At 55.5% G+C, this 19,671-nt stretch overlaps 1 protein-coding gene across 3 annotated transcripts in view; it reads right to left on the reverse strand.

Annotated features, from left to right (window-relative positions):
• Positions 1-19,671, reverse strand: part of PDE5A (phosphodiesterase 5A) — a 164,490-nt gene that overhangs the window by 123,086 nt on the left and 21,733 nt on the right. For all 3 annotated transcript variants that reach the window (XM_059695583.1, XM_059695582.1, XM_059695584.1), the window contains exons 2-3: positions 18,130-18,718; positions 13,036-13,125 (exon numbers count right to left, since the gene is read on the reverse strand). In XM_059695583.1, coding sequence (XP_059551566.1) covers positions 13,036-13,125; positions 18,130-18,718 — 679 coding nt within the window. The remainder of the gene's footprint in view (positions 1-13,035; positions 13,126-18,129; positions 18,719-19,671) is intronic.

The following is a 19,671-nucleotide window of genomic DNA, read 5'->3' on the forward strand; positions in this document are numbered from 1 at the left end:
CAATTTCAGCATGAGAACTTTGAGAAACAAAGATGAATCCAGAGTGGCCGCTAGACATGCTGTTTTCTTGACTGTGATTATAAATCTCATGACACATTCTTACAGCCAAGAATCACTCATGCAACATAAAAAAAGTCCTACATTTCAGGGAGGAACAGATAATAATGCCTTTTCAAAAGCCAGTAGGTTCTTGCAGAAAAAGCCGGAGGGACTGATGGTGATCGCAGTCAGAACAGCGGGGGCTGAGGGTCCGTGTTCTAGCTCTTGACTGGGCTGTCAGTTACACAGATGTAAACACGTTTGTCGTAACACGTCAAATTGTACATTCAGGTCTGTGTCTTTTACTGTATGTAAATTTAGTCAGTTTTCAAAACAGGATTTAAAAGTGAAAAGTGAACTTGTAGTTGCTGGTGGTCCGTGTGCCAGTGCCCGCTGCCGCGGTGACGGTGGCACAGGCGGAGGTGTGACCGTCTACTGGGTGCCGTGAGCAGGATTGATGTCCCCAGACGGGGCGGGACAAACCCAGCCCGGACCAGCAGCCTCCCTGCCCTCGGAACGGCCTGGGGGAGCGGTCCACCCAGCTGGCTGCGTCCAGGGAACGCTTGGCACAACTCTCCATCCTACTGTTTATTCTTGTCCCTTCGCTCACAAAAACCCCTCTCCCCTGCCAAGTCCTAGCGTCTCTGCCACCTCGCCCGGCACAGGCACTGCGGCTCCGGCTCCTTAGTCAGCATGTCTGCCCCCAGGACGCGGAAATGCGGCTCTCAGGCAGAGCAGCCCGTGGCCACTGTGAGACTCCCGCCAGGTGCCCTTTATTTTTAAAAAAATATATTTTTATTGATTTCAGAGAGAAAGGAGTCATCCATGATGAGAGAGAATCATTGATTGGCCTCCTGCACACGCCACACTGGGATGGAGCCCACAATCCAGGCATGTGCCCTGACCGGGAATCGAACCGTGACCTCCTGGTTCATAGGTCGACGCTCAACCACGGAGCCACACCGGCTGGCTCCCCAGGTGCCCTTTAAAAACTGCCAGAGACACACAGGTTACAGGTTACGTAGCAGAGAGCCTTGTGTCCCACGGGGGCACGTCCAGGCTTAGGGGGGTCAACTTCTCATTCCCCCTTTGTCTGGGCGCTGGGCGACACGCTGAGAGAGCCATCGTGCACCCTCTGAACCTTGCGGTGAGTCTCGGCGGCGGCCACTGGCACCTTCCTGCCTCCGAGCCAGCCTGGGGGTTTGTGCTTCACGTGGAAACTGCCAGCGAGTCCCGGAAGGCGCCGGGAGCAGAGGGACTTGCTCCGGGTCCTGCTCCTCAGCCAGCGCACAGGCCACACGCTTCCTGCCACACAGTCAGGCTCTTTCCTGCACACTCTGTCTCTGCTCAATTAGGAACACAGTCGAAACAACAAACACATTTGCCTGCGCAGTCTGTGTGCACACACTGTACCCTGCACCAGGGTACTCCCAGCTCCGCCGCGCCCCCTCCACACGCCACGCTGCCAAGAACGACCCGGAGCCTCGCGCTGTTCCGCAGCTGAGATTTGTTTTCAGGGCGGTGTCCGTGCTCTGCCAGGAGCTGGCGGCCGAAGCGCGGGCTCTCCCCTGGCACGGCTGTTGGGCTTGGACTCTGTTACACGAGAATCCAGTCTGTTCCAGCTCAGCCTGCCCCAGTGACAGGCCCGCATCTCTCCAGCAGGGGGCGATGCTGTGCTGGCGACATTCGGAATTACAGGGTAAAGAGGGCGTCCTGCAGGTGCTCCTGACCCACACCGATGGGAAACGACACAGCACGAGTGGAAAAAGCAAGTTCCATGCATCAAACCCTGATGAGGCTGTGTCTCACTTATATTCAGTATTATTTTATGCTAGAGGCCTGGTGCATGAAAATTCATGCACTTGGGGGGGGGGCTCAGCCCAACCTGTGCCTTCTCGCAGTCAGGGACCCCTTGGGGGATGTCCACCTGCTGGCTTAGGCCTGCTCCCCAGGGGATCGGGCCTAAGCTGGCAGTTGGACAACCTTAGTGCTGCCGCAGAGACGGGAGAGGCTCCGACCACCACAGCTGCACTCGCAGCTGTGAGCCCGGCTTCTGGCTGCGCAGAGCTCCCCATGTGGGAGTGCACTGACCACCAGGGGGCAGCTCCTGCGTTGAGCGTCTGCCCCCTGGTGGTCAGTGCACATCACTGCGACCGGTCGTTCCGCTGTTAGGGTCCATTTGCATATGACCCTTTCATTAGAGAGGACTGCTTTCAGGTGTCCAGCATAGTGGTTAGACAATCATATGCTTTACAAAGTGCCCACCTGCCCCCAGAGTCATCCCAAGGTTACTGCCTGTATGTCCCACCCTGTACTTCACATCCCGGGACATCCTGTAACTGCCCATCTGTTAGGGGTGCTCAGTCTGCGATGCTGCAGACACGCCCAGGCTGGGGGCCCTGACCATGTGAGTCTGAGGAGGAGGGACAGGACACATGTGAGTGGCATTTAAAGCCAGGCGAGTAGGCGACATCGCTACAGGAGCGGGTGTCGTCAGAGCAGACACGGGTCCAGGCTGGGTCCCTGCCCCGTGTGCGGTGCGACCCCAGTTGAGGACCCAGGCAGGGCGTCGGGGGTCGGGACGCTGGGTAGCCTGAGGTTCTGGAAGGCAAGGGAACACATCTGTCTGGAGGAAGACTGACCAACAATGTCACCTGCCACTGAGGGGCGAGAAGACGAGGCCTGAGGAGGATTGCAGCCTCGTCCACAGCATCATGGGTCCTCGCCCAGAGTGGTTTCCACAGGGTGGGGGTGGGGGAGCTGGGTGGCAGGGATGGCAGTGCCCCCGGACCAGGGCGGGGCCCTGTGGTCAGCAGACACGGTGGCCCCGGAGGGGCAGCCAGTGGGCTGTCTCAGAGGGAGCGTGGCAGCCTGGTGTGTGCCCAGGAGCCCGCGGGCACGGAGGAATTCTGATGAGCGGGGCGTGGGGGGTCTCTCTTGAAACCCTTCTGAGGGCTTTGTTTCCACGGAACCGACAGGCAAGTGTTGGCTGAAAGCGGGTAGGGAGGCCGCACGGAGCCCGAGGAGAGAGGAGAGGATTAGCCATGAGCAACGCGTCCATAAAAGGAGCTAATGGTTTGCTCCCCATAAAGCAGTTCCCTCCACTGCATGCTTTATTTTAGGGCCTCTCACACTCTCTCCGGTTACGGCCCATCTAAACAACGGGGATGTATCCTGGATTCTTCCTGCTACAATTCCTGCCTCAGGCCAGTCCTCACCATCTCACACGGAGCAGCAAACCCACTCCCGGCCCCTTGGCCTCAGCCGGGGCCAGCCTGCTCGGGAGCACTCACTCATCACGGCCCCCTCCACGGATGAGCACATGGGAAGTGCTGACTATCCACACCCATCAAGTGTCAAATGGCGGGCTCTGGGTTAGAATGAAGCAAAGAAAGCTGCTGGTTCTTAAGTTCAAACAACAGCAAATGTCTCCTGGTTTCAGCCCTCCCCGTGCCCAGCAGGAGCGGCTCCCCCTGATGCCGGCTGCCTGCACAGGCTCCTGCCGGGCCAGCCTCCTGCAGCCTGAACCCTGGAGGACCCCAGGCACTGCCCTCTGCACTGCTCCACTGGGAGGAGCAGGACCCCAGGGGGCCGATGAGAAGGATCTGAGGGAGCATTTCCTGTGGGCGGAGAAGCAAGGACTTCCATCCAGGCAAACAGCCACCTCCTGTAGTGCAGCCTTTGTGACACTTGAAGCCCCTTAGTGCCTCAACCATATGCCAGGGCCCTTGGAGCACAGCTCATGCCCCTGCCCACCCCCCTCTGCACCCCCTCCTTTCCCTCATCCCCTGACCCTCCTCCTCCCCTGTCCTCTCCCTCATCCCCTGACCCTCCCCCTCCTCCATCCTCTCCCTCATCCCCTGACCCTCCCCCTTCCCTGTCCTCTCCCTCATCCCCTGACCCTCCCCCTCCCATCCTCTCCCTCATCCCCTGACCCTCCCCCTTCCCTGTCCTCTCCCTCATCCCCTGACCCTCCCCCTCCCATCCTCTCCCTCATCCCCTGACCCTCCCCCTTCCCTGTCCTCTCCCTCATCCCCTGACCCTCCCCCTTCCCTGTCCTCTCCCTCATCCCCTGACCCTCCCCCTTCCCTGTCCTCTCCCTCATCCCCTGACCCTCCCCCTCCTCCATCCTCTCCCTCATCCCCTGACCCTCCCCCTCCTCCATCCTCTCCCTCATCCCCTGACCCTCCCCCTCCCCTGTCCCTGTGACACAGGCTGGTCAGCTCAGCACACACACGGACCCATCACCTTTCGGCAAAACCAGCCCATGTTGCCTCGGGTAGTTCATATGATGTTTTCGTCTACGAAGGACTGAAAGAAATTTTACTAGTAAGTGTTAGTTTAATCGACAAGCAGAGGCTTCCTATGTCATCCAACCAGTTTTCAGGAAAGATATGAGTCCACAAAATGTATTTAGTCCTTCCTTCTGGTGGTTTCCGCCTGTCTCCATGTCCTTCCACCCTCCTCCCCTCAGGGGCGGGGCCTAGAGTCCCTCCGGTGGCTGTGACCTGCACATGACAGCTGGCTGCTGAGGATCAGAGCGAGAGGGAAGATGACCGAGCAAGCGGGAGACCTGGTCTCCGCAGCCGCTGCTTCCCCCCCGCCGGCTGTCCACCAGGTGGTGCGGCCGATGGGGAGGCCCCGTGGAGAGGAGCTACAGCCCTGGAGGAGCCTCTGGGAGGCGGCTCACCTGGAGTCAAGCCCCGGGCCCCTCCTGAGGCGGCAGCCTGGGCAGGGCGGCCTGGCCTGCCGTGCCCTCGGGAATTCACCCACAACCGCAGGGCGATTTGTTATGCTGCAGGAGATCACTCTCACGGTCCTCATGGTCATCAGACAATGCGTAATAATCAGCCCTGGGAGTCTAAATCCAGGCACTTTTACTTCATTTCACTTCTAGGAAGTGATGCAATAAACAAACGAACAACATGATTCAAAACTTCTATTAGATACCACCTCCTTCTCTTTAATGTGATTTAATCCTGGAATATCAATTTCCTCTCTATGCTACAAGAGAAACAAGTGGGCATGTTTAGATGAGGATTTAATACGAAGAAATCAGAGTATGTAAAGCTCTTGACCGTGTAGCCGTAACCCTTCGTAGACGAACACAGACGTTTGTACATGTTAATCTATCGAGGGCAGCAATTTCACCAGCAGCCACCTGACTCGCTAAGAAAAATGAAAACTGTTCAATACTGAAAACCCGCCCCAGGTCTGGGTATGCGACTCCGGGGCTGCGTTCCCCGCAGCAATAGTCCATGCTCCTCTGCAACGGGCCCCAGACCACGGCTCTCGTCCTCAGGGCCTGTGGACAGCTCCTCAGAAGCAAACAAGCACGACCCGATCCACGAAAATCCTGGGCATCCAACACGTGCTGCCAGGCTGCCCGGGAGGCAGCGACGGAGGCCACCGTCCCAGTGTGAAGGAAAGCTGCCTCGCCATGCCTCTGAGCATCACAGAGCTGCCTGGGTGGGTGGGTGGAGCTGAGCCTAATGCCACCTGCGTCACAGCTCTGGGCCCTTGCTCCTCCTCCTGGTCAGGAGGGGGCTGCAGGGGTAACCTGTCAGGGCGGCATTTTCACCTGTGGCTCCTAAGACGCGCTTTGCCTGAGGGAAGCGGCTGCTGGCTTCTTTGTAAAATACTTGTTTACAATGAAAAGGGGAGCGTGGAAAAGGGGAAAGCAAAGATCACCGGCACAGTGACATCCAGAGCAAGCGCCGCTCGGTGAGGACTGAGCTCCAGAAAGGACATCGAGGGGGGAACCATGCTTTTAAAACCAGTTTGTGAGCTTTTAAAACCAGTGAGTCGCCGGTTCTTCAGGACCAGAACAGAGCCGATCGGCCCCCCGCCTGCGGTGGAACCACTGACTTTTGTGGCATCTCATCAGACTTGTCAGGAAGGAGGACGCACAATGCCGTCAAGTTTATCTGTTCCAAGCTGACGCGTCAAAGGGAGGAGGCCCCGTGGCTCTGTGAGCGGGACCGCAGGCCAGGGTCCTGCCTGAGTCCTCCCAGGCTGCGGGCCCACCAGCCGGGCCCTGTCCTTTCTCCAGCTCCCCGCCCGCAGCCTGCCTTCCCAACTTGCGTGATGAGTATCAACCTCACTTAACCCGTGTCCTGCTACTGGGTACTGAGCTTTAGTCTTCGGTGCACAAGTTCTTCATCCACGAGGAAGGCAGGTTTAAAGCAAGGGCCTTCCTTGCCTGTGTTTCCCACACCCTCATTGCCGAGACCAGGAAGCGACACATCCCGGCAAGTCCACCATTACATGTCCAAACAGGACAGTTCGGGGGGAAATGGGAAGAGTTAACAGTGAGCGTCAGGCACCTCGGCTGCATGTGCTTCTGTGCACGGCAAACACTTATCTTCTTGCATCGCAGCTGGGTACACCTCTGGTTCCATTAATGCTTTATTTTGTGGCTTTCACCAGGTACTCAGTCTCTTCAGTTCATTAAAGTATTTATCTTCTAAAAAAGCTCATAAATATTAGCTGATATTTTTTGAAAATTTTTAGTTTTTTTCCCCCCAAAGGAAGATATACACTGAGTGGCCAGATTATTATGACCACCTGAAGTTTGTAGGCAAATTAGCTATAATTTCCCACTGAAGTTGCTAGAGGGCCAGATCATTATAAACGTCTGAATAGCACAACATACCTAAGTATCGCTGCTGATCAGGTTCATCCTATCATGTTGATGGCATATCCCAATGGAGATGGCTTCTTCCAACAAGACAATGCACCATGCCACGGTGATGGTATTGTGCAGGAGTGGTTTCAAGAACATGAGGGAGACTTTACCTTGCTTAGGTGGCCCCACAATCACCAGATCTCAATCCAATTGAGCTTTTGTGTAAAAGAGCCATCAGGTAGCTGGTTCCACAACCATCAAATCTCACAGAACTGGACAGTGCTATTCATCAGACATGGTATCAGATTCCTCGCTTCACCTTTCAACATCTTGTGGAGTCAATGCCAAGAAGAATCGTCACAGTATTGAAGGCAAAAGGTGGCCCAACGAAGTACTGATGGGGTGGTCATAATAATCTGGCCAGTCATAATAATCTGGCCACTCTGTGTGTGTGTGTGTGTGTGTGTGTGTGTGTGTGTATACTCTCATATAAATATTTATATAAAGATATAAAGACATAAAGAAAGATGTATATTTATATATATACTAGAGGCCCGGTGCACAAAAATTTGTGCACTCGGGGGTGGGGGAGGGGGTCCCTCAGCCCAGCCTGTGCCCCCTCGCAGTCTGGGACCCCTTGGGAGATAACGACCTGCTGGCTTAGGCCTGCTCCCGGGTGGCAGAGGGCAGGCCCAATCCCTAGGTGCAGCCCCTGGTCGGGCTCAGAGCAGGGCCGATTGGGGAGTTGGGGCGCCGCCCCCTGTCATGCACAGAGCAGGGCGGATCAGGAGGTTGCGATGCCACCATCAGTCACACACAGGGTAGGGCCGATTGGGGGGTTGGGGCACCGCCCCCTGTCACGCACAGAACAGGGCCAATTAGGGGGTTGGGGCGCTGCCCCCTGTCACTCACAGAGCAGGGCCCATCAGGGGGGTTGGGGCTCCGTACCCTGTCACACACAGAGCAGGGTCGATCAGGGGGTTGGGGAGCTCCCCCCTGCCACACACAGAGCAGAGCCGATCAGGAGATTGGGGAGCTCCCTCCTGTCATGCACAGAGCAGGGCGGATCGGGAGGTTGCGATGCCACCCTCAGTCACGCTCAGGGTAGGGCCGATTGGGGGGTTGGGGCACCGCCCCCTGTCACACTCAAGGCAGGATCTATGGGGAGGTTGCGGCGCCACCCCCTGTCACGCACAGAGCAGGGCCCATCAGGGGGGTTGGGGCTACGTACCCCGTCACTCACAGAGCAGGGCCAATCAGGGGGTTGGGGAGCTCCCCCCTGTCACGCACAGAGCAGGGCAGATCAGGAGGTTGCGATGCCACCCTCAGTCACGCTCAGGGTAGAGCCGATTGGGGGGTTGGGGCACCGCCCCCTGTCACACTCAAGGCAGGATCGATGGGGAGGTTGCTGCGCCACCCCGTCACTCACAGAGCAGGGCCCATCAGGGGGTTGGGGCACTGCCCCATCACTCACAGAGCAGGGCCAATCAGGGGGTTGGGGCTCCGTACCCTGTCACGCACAGAGCAGGGCGTATCAGGGGGTTGGGGCGCTGCACCCTGTCACACTCAGGGCAGGGCCAATGGGGAGGTTATGGCTCTACCCCGTCACACACAGAGCAGGGCCCGTTGTGGGGGGGGGGTGGGTTGGGGCACCGCACCCTGTCACACACAGAGCCGCAGGGATGATCAGGGGGTTGGGGCGCCGCACCCTGTCACACACAGAGCCGCAGGGCGATCAGGGGGTTGGGGAGCTCCCCCCTATCAGGCACAGAGCAGGGCCAATCAGGGGGTTGGGGCGCCGCCACTCTCACACTCAGGGCAGGGCCGATAGGGAGGTTATGGTTCTACCCCGTCACACACAGAGCAGGGCCCTTGGGGAGGGGGGGGGGGTTGGGGCACCGCACCCTGTCACACACAGAGCAGGGCCGATCAGGGGGTTGGGGCGCCACACGCTGTCACACACAGAGCCACAGGGCGATCAGGGGGTTGGGGAGCTCCCCCCTATCAGGTACAGAGCAGGGCTGATCAGGGGGTTGGGGCGCCTTCCCCTGTCACGAACAGAGCAGGGCAGATAGGGAGGTTGTGGCCCCGCCCCCTGTCACACACAGAGCCGCAGGGCAATCAGGGGGTTTGGGCGCTGCCCCCTGTCACGCTGATCCCGGTGCCAGGATGCCTCATGGCTCCGCTGATCCTGGTGCTGGGAGGCATATTACCCTTTTACTATATAGGAGAGAGGCCTGGTGCATGGGTAGGGGCCGGCTGGTTTGCCCTGAAGGGTGTCCTGGATCAGGATGGGGGTCCCCACTGGGGTTCCTGGCCAGCCTGGATGAGGGGATGATGGCTGTTTGCAGCTGGTCACATACCCTTCAGGGTGGGGGTCCCCACTGGGGTGCCTGGCCAGTCTGGATGAGGGGCTGAGGGCTGTTTTCAGGCTGGCAGGTGACTGAAGCTCCCAACTGCTCCTTTTTTTCTTTTTTTTTTCATTCTGGGCCAGCTTTAGCTCTGACTCCAGCTCTGAGGCCTCTGCTGCTGAAAGCAGGTATCTGGTTTGTTTGTGTTCTATAATCGAAACACTGTTTCAACTCCAGCTCTGAGATCCCGGCTCGCTGAAAGCAGGTTTTTGGGGTTTTGTTTAGCTTCTATATTTGTAACTATGTTTCAAACTGCAAGCTCAGAGGCCAGCAAGGCAGGCGGGGAACGTTGGTTTCCTCCGTCACTGAAGCAAGCAAGCCTCATGTTAGTTTCAAGCTGCCTGGCTGCCGGCCACCATCTTGGCTGGCAGTTAATTTGCATATCGCCCTGATTAGCCAATGGGAAGGGTAGCGACATACGCTAATTACCATGTTTCTCTTTTATTAGATAGGATACAAATAATTAGATATTTAGCTAAAAATGCTCCTTTATAAAACTGTTCAAACACTTATCATAAATCCTGTTGTATTTGCATCAAGAATTATATCATCACATCTGATGAAATGACATCAAGATGCTAAAATAAAGCAGAGGAGGAGGGAAGAGCCCTGATTCTCAGATTTCCACTCAGTACCTGGAGCTGACAGTCAGCCGAGGAAAACGGGTGTTTCAGCTCAAAGGCATCCCTGGCTGTCCCTTCTGCAAAGCAATTCAAGGGTGATTTTGCTTTGCAAAAGGGTGACTTTGAAATGGAAAACCTGTGATGTCACCAGGACGTCACAGGGGAGGCGGCACCGCAGAACTAGGTGGTCCGAGCGGCGGAAAAAGCCTGCTGTCCCCGCCCCTCTTGACGGAACATAAAGATCTGTCTGGTTATAGAACCACCTGATGCGTGACACACATTAACACAGGCCCAGGTGTCCAGGCCCCGAATCCAGCCCGACGTGGGGAGGAAACGGAGGAGCGGCTCTGAAACCCGCACGCCCTGCGGATCGTCTCTCTGTGCCGTGGGCTCGGCGTGGGCCCCTCCGAGCGCCGCCTGGATTCACAGGACACGGACGTTTCCATCCCTGGGAACCACGGATCCCCCAGGGACATCACAGAGGATGTGGCTCCCTCCTCCTTCCTCTCCCGTCTGAAAGGAGCCTGTCCCCGTGGTAGCCGCACTGTGAACTCTGAGAGCCAGCAGCACACAGTGGGCCTCCTCCCCCGCCCTCTTCCAGACCGCCTCTGGGCGGGGCCACGTCAGACGCGGAATGTGAAGAAACCCTCCTTTCCACCCACGACCCTGGGGTCAGACGGCCAGGTTCGACCCTCAGCTTTGCCAGTTCTACATATGTATTTATTCATGTCAGAGAGGAGGGGAGAGGGAGAGAGAGAAACATCAATGATGAGAGAGAATCATGGATCGGCTGCCTCCTGCGCGCCCCACCCTGGGGATGGAACCCACAACCCAGGCATGCACCCTGACGAGGATCGAACCGTGACCTCCTGGTTCATTGGTCGATGCTCAACCGCTGAGCCATGCTGGCCAGGCGATGCTCTATGATTTTTAAAAGAAACTGTCACAGAAGTTTAGGACTGAGATCTGACCTCTAAAATCTGCTACTCTGGAGACGATGACATCATGGAAAGAGCGCCTGAGAGTTCTCAGTAGTTGAAATACTTCCCAGGAAGAGGAGACTAGTGAGGAGACCACATCTTTTTCCGGGTCTCAGGGGTTTCCCTGAACTTTCTGTCCCGTGTCAGAGGCAGCTCAGCCTCTCGTGGCCAACACTACCTGCTCCGTCCCTCAGCCCCTCAGGGGCGTGCCTGTGCCTGTGCCTGGAGCATCGGGGTCACTAAAGGTGCCTCGACATTTAACTAGAACCACCTTCCTTGGCACAGAGGGACTGGCTCAGAGACGACACCAAACTCACTGGCCCCACGAGGAGGCACGCCAGCGCGGGCGCTTTTCTTTCCGGCTTCCTGTTTGCTCCACGGCAGGCCAGTTCGTCAGGGACGGCGCTCGTTTCCCTGCGACCCCGGCGGCTGGCGGGTCTGCGGCCGGTGACCTCCTCGTACAGCGTGGCCCGTCCTGGTCTGTCTGGACAGCCCTGGGAGTTCTGTCTCTTTTAAAAATTAGCAGCTACTGTGCATTGGTCACTCCCAGTTGCCAGGAGCTGAGAAGGCCTCTGCACGCGTGAAATCTAATCTCCACGACCTTCAGAGCAGGTCCCTGTGGAAGGCCCAGGAGGCAGATGGGACATGGCAGGGACTGGCCGATTCCATCAAGTTCAATGGTCACTCATCAAGTTCAGTGGTAAAGACCAGGTTTAACCCAAGAGCAAAGCATCTAGGCATCGCCCCCAACCCTTACGGTGGCTCCCACTTTGATCTCAAAGCTGAGAGAGAGAGAGAGAGAGAGAGAGAGAGAGAGAGAGAGAGAGAGAGAGAGGTGGGTGGGTGGGGGCTGTGCGCACAGCCAGCGCGGCCGAGTTTGCCTGCGCGGCTCCAGGTGAGGCTCGGCCTGTAAGTCACTGGGAGCATCTGCCCAGCGGCCTTGCTCCCGGAGCCAAGTTCCTCTTGTGCAGCAGCAGCCGTGCGAGAGCTGGGCTGCTCTTCCCGCTGTTTCTCATCACCCTCCCCTCTGGAGAGGCCTTCTCCCGGGACATGGGGACATTGGGACGTCGTCTCCAGCTGGGTAGTGGCCGCGGGAGGAGAGCGGGGGCCAGAGGAGGAGAGTGGGGGCAGAGAGATGTTTAAAAGCTGCATGTGGAGACCCTCCCTTCTGCAAAGTCATCTAGTCTCCAGGCGGTGACTGATGGCTCCTTATCTCAGGAAATGCTCGGGCCAGTGGGCTGTGGCCACCAGTGACGAGGCAGCTTCACACGGGGTCACCACAGGTCAAACAGGGCACAGAGAGGATGTGGGAGCGGGGTGGGGGGGGTCAACTCCAGGAGGCTGGGGACCCAGCAGGAGGCTCAGGGGAGCTGTGGCAGCCAAGTCTGGGGGCCTGGCTGACCCGCTTCAAGGAGATCTGGGAGGGAGCAGCCGCCCTGGGCTGAGAGGGGGTTACAGATCCACGGAAGCAACTTTAAATCAGCCACGGGAATGGCTAGACTTTCACACACCGACAGTGCCCAGTGCTGCTGGGGACGGGGAGCCGGATGCGCAGGCCCCACCGCTGAGCAGACACTGCTTCAGCCACTTCCCTGGAGAGTGCGTGTTCCTCACAAAGTGAACATGCACCTGGCACAGGGCCTTTTGTTTTTTTAATCCTCACCCAAGGATCTTTTTCCCGTTGATTTGTTTAGAGAGAGTGAAGGGGAGAGGGGGAGGGGGAGGGGAGAGAGAAACATGGATGTGAGAGAGGCACATCGATCAGTCCCCTCCCACATGTACAGGACCGAGCCTGCAAGTGAGGAGGCACACGGTCTAAGGGCTGACACTCTAACCACTGAGCAAACTGGCCAGGGTGCAATTCCCCTTCTTGGACAACACGGGTTCGAGCCATGCAGGTACACTCACACGTGGATTTTTTTCAATAAACACATTGGGAAAATATTTGGAGACTTGCGACAATTAGAAAATTATAGCAGATTCACATTTTCTGACGATCACTGCAGTTAGATAACCACGTATGAAAGGAACTCTATTCAGCCACTTAAAATATAACGTGAAATAATCTGATTACAACCACGACCACAGTGATATATCGGACAGAATAAAGTCATGAGGGGGATGGTAGGGGAAGGACATGACACGTCTGCGATTTATTCCTACGTCCCAGTGAAATCCCCGTCAGGATTCAATCCTATAACTAAACTCTAAATTGAAAATATCAAGTGGAACAGGTGCGTGCTTTGGCGTTCCCTTGTCACGGTAGGAGTAGTTCACACGTGTGCAAAGCAAATCGTTTTCTTCAAAAAGAAAACTGTTTTCAAATGACCTTTTATAAAATGGAACCTGCTCACCTCTTCGCGGTGGTTCTTAATCGGCATACAGAGGATGCTCTGTGTCCGGTAGCCGGTGATCTGGTCAACCTCTGCGTTGAAGCGAGGGTCCTAGGAAGGAAAAGGAAATTCGCTTTAACGACTGACCTGGTCAGACACTGATTTGATTCTCCTAATCGATAAGGTTAGAGAACTCTAACCGTCAGCGTTCCTTGCTGGTCTGCACGCCGATCTTATTGTTGGAAGAGGCCTCAAATCACGTAAGTTCGTATCATTCTTGACAAAGATAAATCTAAGTCTTTTTGAGATGCTAATGTGTATGAGAACCAAAAATAAAAAAATACAGACTCAAACAACATGTTCAGAAATAAAGGAAATTCAAAATACTAACGGACTTCAACAGCCTTAGTTACATCCGGGCCATGGGGCGGCTCCGCACCTGCATGCAGCTTGCCCCTCGGATCGCGCTGCCGCATTCTTCCGAGCCACCCCAGGCCCAGCATCGCGGCTCTGAAACTTGCCCTGTAAAACCAACGCCCCCCACACAACCTTCCCAACATCGCCTTCACTTCCAGGGTGACGATGGCTTGCACATTTCCTCAGCATCCTGCTCTACTATCTCAGGGGTTCACACGAATTTAAATCTTATCCTTTCTTCCTTTTTTTTAATATGTAAAAAAGCCATCTGGCCCTGGCTGGTGTGGTTCAGTGGCGAGAGCATCGGCCTGCAGACTTAAGGGTCCCAGGTTCGATTCCAGTCCAGGCTCCTCCCTAGCCCAGCCCTGATCTGGGCTCCTCCTACAGGAGGCAACCAATTGATGTGTTTCTCTCACTTGCATCAATGTTTCTCTCTGTCCTTCCCTCTCTCTTCCACTCTCTCTAAAAATTAATGGGAAAATATCCTCGGGTGAGGATTAAAAAAAGAGAAAAAAGCCATCTGGCCTCAATCACACTGCAAAAAACTCCTTAATCTTTTGAATGGTTTTCCCTTTTCACAAAGTACACCACGCACGTCCAGTAGTCACAAGGGACTCTGGGAGGTGCGACAGGCCTAAATGCGGGTGGAGAAAGGCAGGTACAGGCTGTTGGCATTAAGCTTTAGGCGGGGAGACGAAAGGTAGGCTGTCCACCCAGGAGGGGCTGTGCCTGGTTCATCGGTGCGGTCCCCATAGTCGCACAGGAGTCCACAGCGTGTGCTAAATTAACGAGGGACTTCATTCACCCTCGGCCTCATCCTTATCAAATGCGATGACTCTTAGCTTGCTATCCTTCAAAGCAGACGCGGAGGCGGTGCTGGTGGGAAAGCATGCTGGCGGAAATGGACAGATACCGCTATACAGGGTGAGGTTCAAATGGAAACACACATACCAGAACATAAACACTGGAATGAGTGCAGAGCGTGGCCTGGGAAGTTATAGGCTCAGCCTAATAATAGCATCGCTGCTCTCCCACGCCGCGTCTGGAATTCCTTCAGAGAATAGGGAAGAGCCAGGCTGGAAAAGCGCGTCTGCGAAGGTCAATGCTATGTCCTGTCATTAGTCTAACGTCGTGCAAAGCCGAAGCTGTAAGTGAAGTAAATGATTGCACCGGATTCACTCAATTGGGGTCAGAAAGGAGGCCAATTTCCCCACCGAGAGAACCAAACTTGGCATTAAAGACAATTTCAAAGGGAAAGTTATGAAATGGTGGATCGTCGGTATATTTTATAAGTAGTCACTACTGTATCTGTGCCTTCTTCTTGCAAATAAGCTGAAAGTTAGTTATATTGAGACACAGTGGAAACCTTGGCCGAGGGTCTCTGAGAAGTAGTTCTTAAATGACACTGAACTGCAAAGTATCTGAAGGAGGCAGACAGGATACGGACATTGATGAATTAAAGAAGTAGAGAATTAGCTCTTGCAGCGAGTTATTCTATATCAAAAGTGAATAAAAAGGCACCGTCCGCAGTTGTTTTGTTAATGAAGTAGGAAGCTCTGAGCGACTGGCCCACGCAGGGCGGGGGCGGGGGGGGGGGGGGAGCTGGGAGGGGTGCACAGAGCAGGGTCAGGGGACTGAGTGGCGATTCACATCAGACAAGCTGAGAGGCCTGGCAAAGCGACCCGCTGCTGGCTGAGAGCAGACCGTGACACGGGTCAGGGAGGGGCTCAGGCCCTGGGAGGGGACCCTGCTCAGCACTCAGGCACTCAGCGGAGACATACATAGCAAGTGTCCTTAGGAGCAACGACCAGGCCCTGGATCGATGCTGCCCAGGAGGGACCGTCCACAACACAGCTGGCCTGCATTCTTCTAAAACACCAAGGCAGACAGAGAATCAGGGAGAACGCAGCCCCGAGTTAAAGGAGACGAAGGAGACGCCCGGTGTGTGCAGGGCATGAGATGAGACCCTCGATCCGAAGGAAAAGATAGCTACAAAGCATATTAAGGGGACCACTGACCAGGTCTGACCACAGGCTTTTAGATAACAGCATCATGTCATAAAATTGCCTGACTTTTTAACATTTTTTTTAAATCTTCACCTGAGGTTATGTTTTTTAAATTGATTTTTAGAGCAAGAGAGAGAGAGAGAGAGAGAGAGAGAGAGAGAGAGAGAGAGAGAGAGAAACATTGATTGGCTGCCTCCCATTAGTGCCCAACTGGGGACTGAACCTGCGACCAGGTACCTGGCCTGACTCAGAACCGAGCACGCAGCCTCCTGACTATGGGACGCCGCCCCAACCCACTGAGCACCCGACCATTTTGCTTGTACAGAATTAATTCTGAGAAATATTCCCGGATTTCATCCACTTAAACTCTCCCATCCCTCCACAAATCCCTGCCCTCAGTATTTCTCCCCAGTTACTATTATTTAGTTACTTACCCACCTTCAAAACCCAAGCCCCCTACCCCCCCTTCACCCCCCCCCCCTCTTCTGCTTCCATCTCCTCTGGGCAGCCACGCCCAGCAGCTTCTGCTCCTCATGGAGACCCACTCCCCCTCACCTTTGCGGCCAGTGCCCTCTGCAGACCCTCACTCCCCAGGCCGTTAAAATCCTTTCTCCTCCCACCTCCAGTGTTTCCCTCCACGTAACTTATGGCCGCCATAAGACTCATCGTCCCAAGCACAGTCTGAGTCAGGGGTCCTCAAACTTTTTAAACAGGGGGCCAGTTCACTGTCCCTCAGACCGTTGGAGGGCCGGACTATAGTTTAAAAAAAAACTATGAACAAATTCCTATGCACACTGCACATATCTTATTTTGAAGTAAAAAAACAAAACGGGAACAAATACAATATTTGTATTTGCATGTGGCCCGCGGGCCGTAGTTTGAGGACCCCTGGTCTGAGTCATAGGGTCCCCTTCGGACCGCTCCTCCCGCCCTGGGCCACGTTCCCCTCCTCAGCTGGCATGGGGACCTGTTCCCTCCGGCTCTGCCCCACAGCTGGCATGGGGACCCGTTCCCCCAGGCTCTGCCCCGCAGCTGGCATGGGGACCCGTTCCCTCCGGCTCTGCCCCGCAGCTCTGCAGCGTCTGGACATGACCCACACATTCCCATACAAGCAGCACGTCCAGCAGAGACGGGGTCTCCGCTTAAAAGGTCTCTGTCCATCCGCACCCACCGTGCACACAACTCCATCCACTCAGGTCTCACCTGCTGTCCAGGGTCCACTCCCCAAACAGCGGTCACCTCCTGCGTCCCTGCCCCCACCCTGTTCCCCAGCGTCTATTACGATCAGCTCTCTAGTCTATTTATCTGTCTTCTCTTCTATGATTTTTGCTGAACCAATATTTATAAAGATGAGGCGGCACCAGGCACTGTACCCGGCTCGAGGGACGCGGGGTGAATAACAGAGCGATGACCCCTGGGGTTACATAGAGGAGCGGCAAGCGGGGTACCCTGGGCCCTTCACGGGGTGGCCCACTACTCCACAAGCTAACGGCTCCTTCACAGCTAGAAACTATCTCCTCCACATCCCACGTGCCATTCCCGGAAGATGCTTTGCTTACAGCCCAAAATTCTACTAGTGAGAGGATCGTTTTAAGTGTGGAATTTGAGGGATTTTAACACCTAATCTTTAAGTCCATAAGTAAAGGCCCACATATACTGTAGCAGAAGTGAAAGAAATAGCAAATCTTTCCACGGAAATATCTTAGGCTAAAAGGGCACTCAGAAGTTAATTTGCTTAATTAAAAATGGGAGAAAGATCGGAAAGAAAGAAAATCAAACTCCGGTGTCCAGGGAACTTTGAGTGGATGAGTATGAATTTGAAGGAATGAATGAAGGAATGAATGAAAAGGTCTACAGGGTTTTGGGTTTTTTTGACAGTTTTGCACCTTTCATTTTAGAATCTCAGGAGAACGCCCAGGAGTTGATGTGGAGGGAGTATAGCTGGGGCTACGCTCAGAGGTCGGGTAAGAGCTGAGATCAGCGAGGAGACGGGCTATGATCAAATCCTCGTTAGGGAGAAAAGCAGGACAGGCCACTCAGTGCCTTATCCCTGACTCAGCCACCAAACACTCTTACCACAACGTGCAGCTTCAAATAAATGTGCAAATTATTACAATGCAGTTTCAAATATCCCCACAACCATAGTGCCACCATCCACAGCACCGCCCAGTACCCACCACCCACAGCACCGCCCAGTGTCCACCATCCACAGCACCGCCCAGTGTCCACCATCCACAGCACCGCCCAGTGCCTACCACCCACAGCACCACCCAGTGCCCACCACCCACAGCACCGCCCAGTGCCCACCATCCACAGCACCGCCCAGTGCCTACCACCCACAGCACCACCCAGTGCCCACCACCCACAGCACCGCCCAGTGCCCACCACCCACAGCACCGCCCAGTGTCCACCATCCACAGCACCGCCCAGTGCCTACCACCCACAGCACCACCCAGTGCCCACCACCCACAGCACCGCCCAGTGCCCACCATCCACAGCACCGCCCAGTGATCACCATCCACATGGCCGCCCAGTGCCCACCACCCACAGTGATGCCCAGTGCCCACCATCCACAGCACCGCCCAGTACCCACCATCCACAGCACCGCCCAGTGCCCACCACCCACAGCACCGCCCAGTGCCCCACCCACGTTCCCACCCAAGGCTCCTGCCCTGCTCAGGCTCCTCCTCACCTCGTAGGCGTCCTTGATGTTGAGGGGCTCGCCCCGTGCGGCCACGTGCCCCACGATGCCCTTGTTCCACTCCAGGCGGATGCAGCTGCTGGACGCCTCCTCCAGGGTGGAGCCCTCGGCCACGTCGAAGAGGCGGCTGACCAGGAACTTGTCGTTGGAGCTGTCCTCGCAGACGAGGAACAGCGAGTAGCGGTCGGCGGCGATGAGGCCGTGGATGTGCAGGAAAATCTTGTGGCACAGCGCGGTGACATCCAGGTGGCTGGCGATGTCCTTCACCAGGTCCAGCAGCCGGGCGCACTGGTCCCCGTCGTCGCGGTCGAACCGGCGGGGCGTGAGCGGCATCTGCTGCTTCTTGTCCGCGTCCGAGAGGAAGCTGACCGCGCCCTCCGAGTCCTTCACCACGATGGGCCGGAGCGGCCGGTCGAACTCCGAGGCGGAGATTTTGCGGGTGGGGGTGCCCGGGGTGCTGCCCTCGGCGCGGGGGCTGTGCTGCGGGGGGCACGGGCAGGACTCCACGCGGCTGTGGGCGCCTTCCTTGCCAACGGGGATGGTGTGGACTCGCTCAGCAAACCAGGCGTTGACCATCTCTCTACGGGACAGAGCAGGAGCAGTTACCTCCTGGCCGGGGATGGGGCGCCCTAAAGCTGCAAGTCCCCCCACGTCAACTCACTAGGTAATAATCCACCGTCATCGGGAATATTAACAAGCTGCCTTACTGACGACAGCTGCATCTTGAAAACACTACGGAGGACCATTGGTCCAAAGGACATTTTAATTAAATATGATTTTAAATATGGTGTCCATGCACACAGTCCAGATGTCTGACCTAGAACACACCAGCATCAAGTCTGCTTCTCTCAAAATCAGCGGGTATTCAAGTGTAAGCCGGCATGGGACGCCAGTCTCAGGAAACATATATGTGGAAGGTTAATCTGTCGTTTAAAACACACTTGTTCTGCAGTTAAGTATGTGAAAGGTAAAAGCAAGGGTTTAGCTAAATGTGGCTCGCTCACAGGCCTGCTTTTAGAAGGCTTTCTCTATATCACTACACACAGATTCGATTTAGAAGAGGAAACAGAAAACAGCAACAACTTGATCTGGTTTGCAGGAAGACTGTGGACTTCTGGGTACATTCCCCGGATGATGCCTGCTCATAGCAGCACCTTTCCCTCCTCTAGATCATCCGCTGGTGGGAAGGGTGAAGATTTTAAAGGAGGCAATACCTAAGTGTAAGCACTCAGCCCAAAGATTTTAAATCACTCGTTGTTCATGTGCCCTCCTGTGACGGAAACCTACTAAATACCACATCACACACATGCAAGCAAGGCTTGGCTGATTCAAACACTCCCCCTTGCACAGCTGTAATCTCACACCAGGCGGCAGTGCCCTTACTTTAGACATTTTAAAACTCTTCTTTCCAGGCTAACTTCTAAGAAAATTCGTAAGCCGCAGAGGAGCGTTATTTTATCTAAAAGTTAGACTTGTTTCTCACTAAGCCTCTCTCTCCAAACAAACAGGTAAAACAAAATCCACCCCCCACCC

This window comes from Myotis daubentonii, chromosome 5 (assembly GCF_963259705.1).
Source record: "Myotis daubentonii chromosome 5, mMyoDau2.1, whole genome shotgun sequence".
In the NCBI taxonomy this organism is placed as follows: Eukaryota; Metazoa; Chordata; class Mammalia; order Chiroptera; family Vespertilionidae; genus Myotis; species Myotis daubentonii.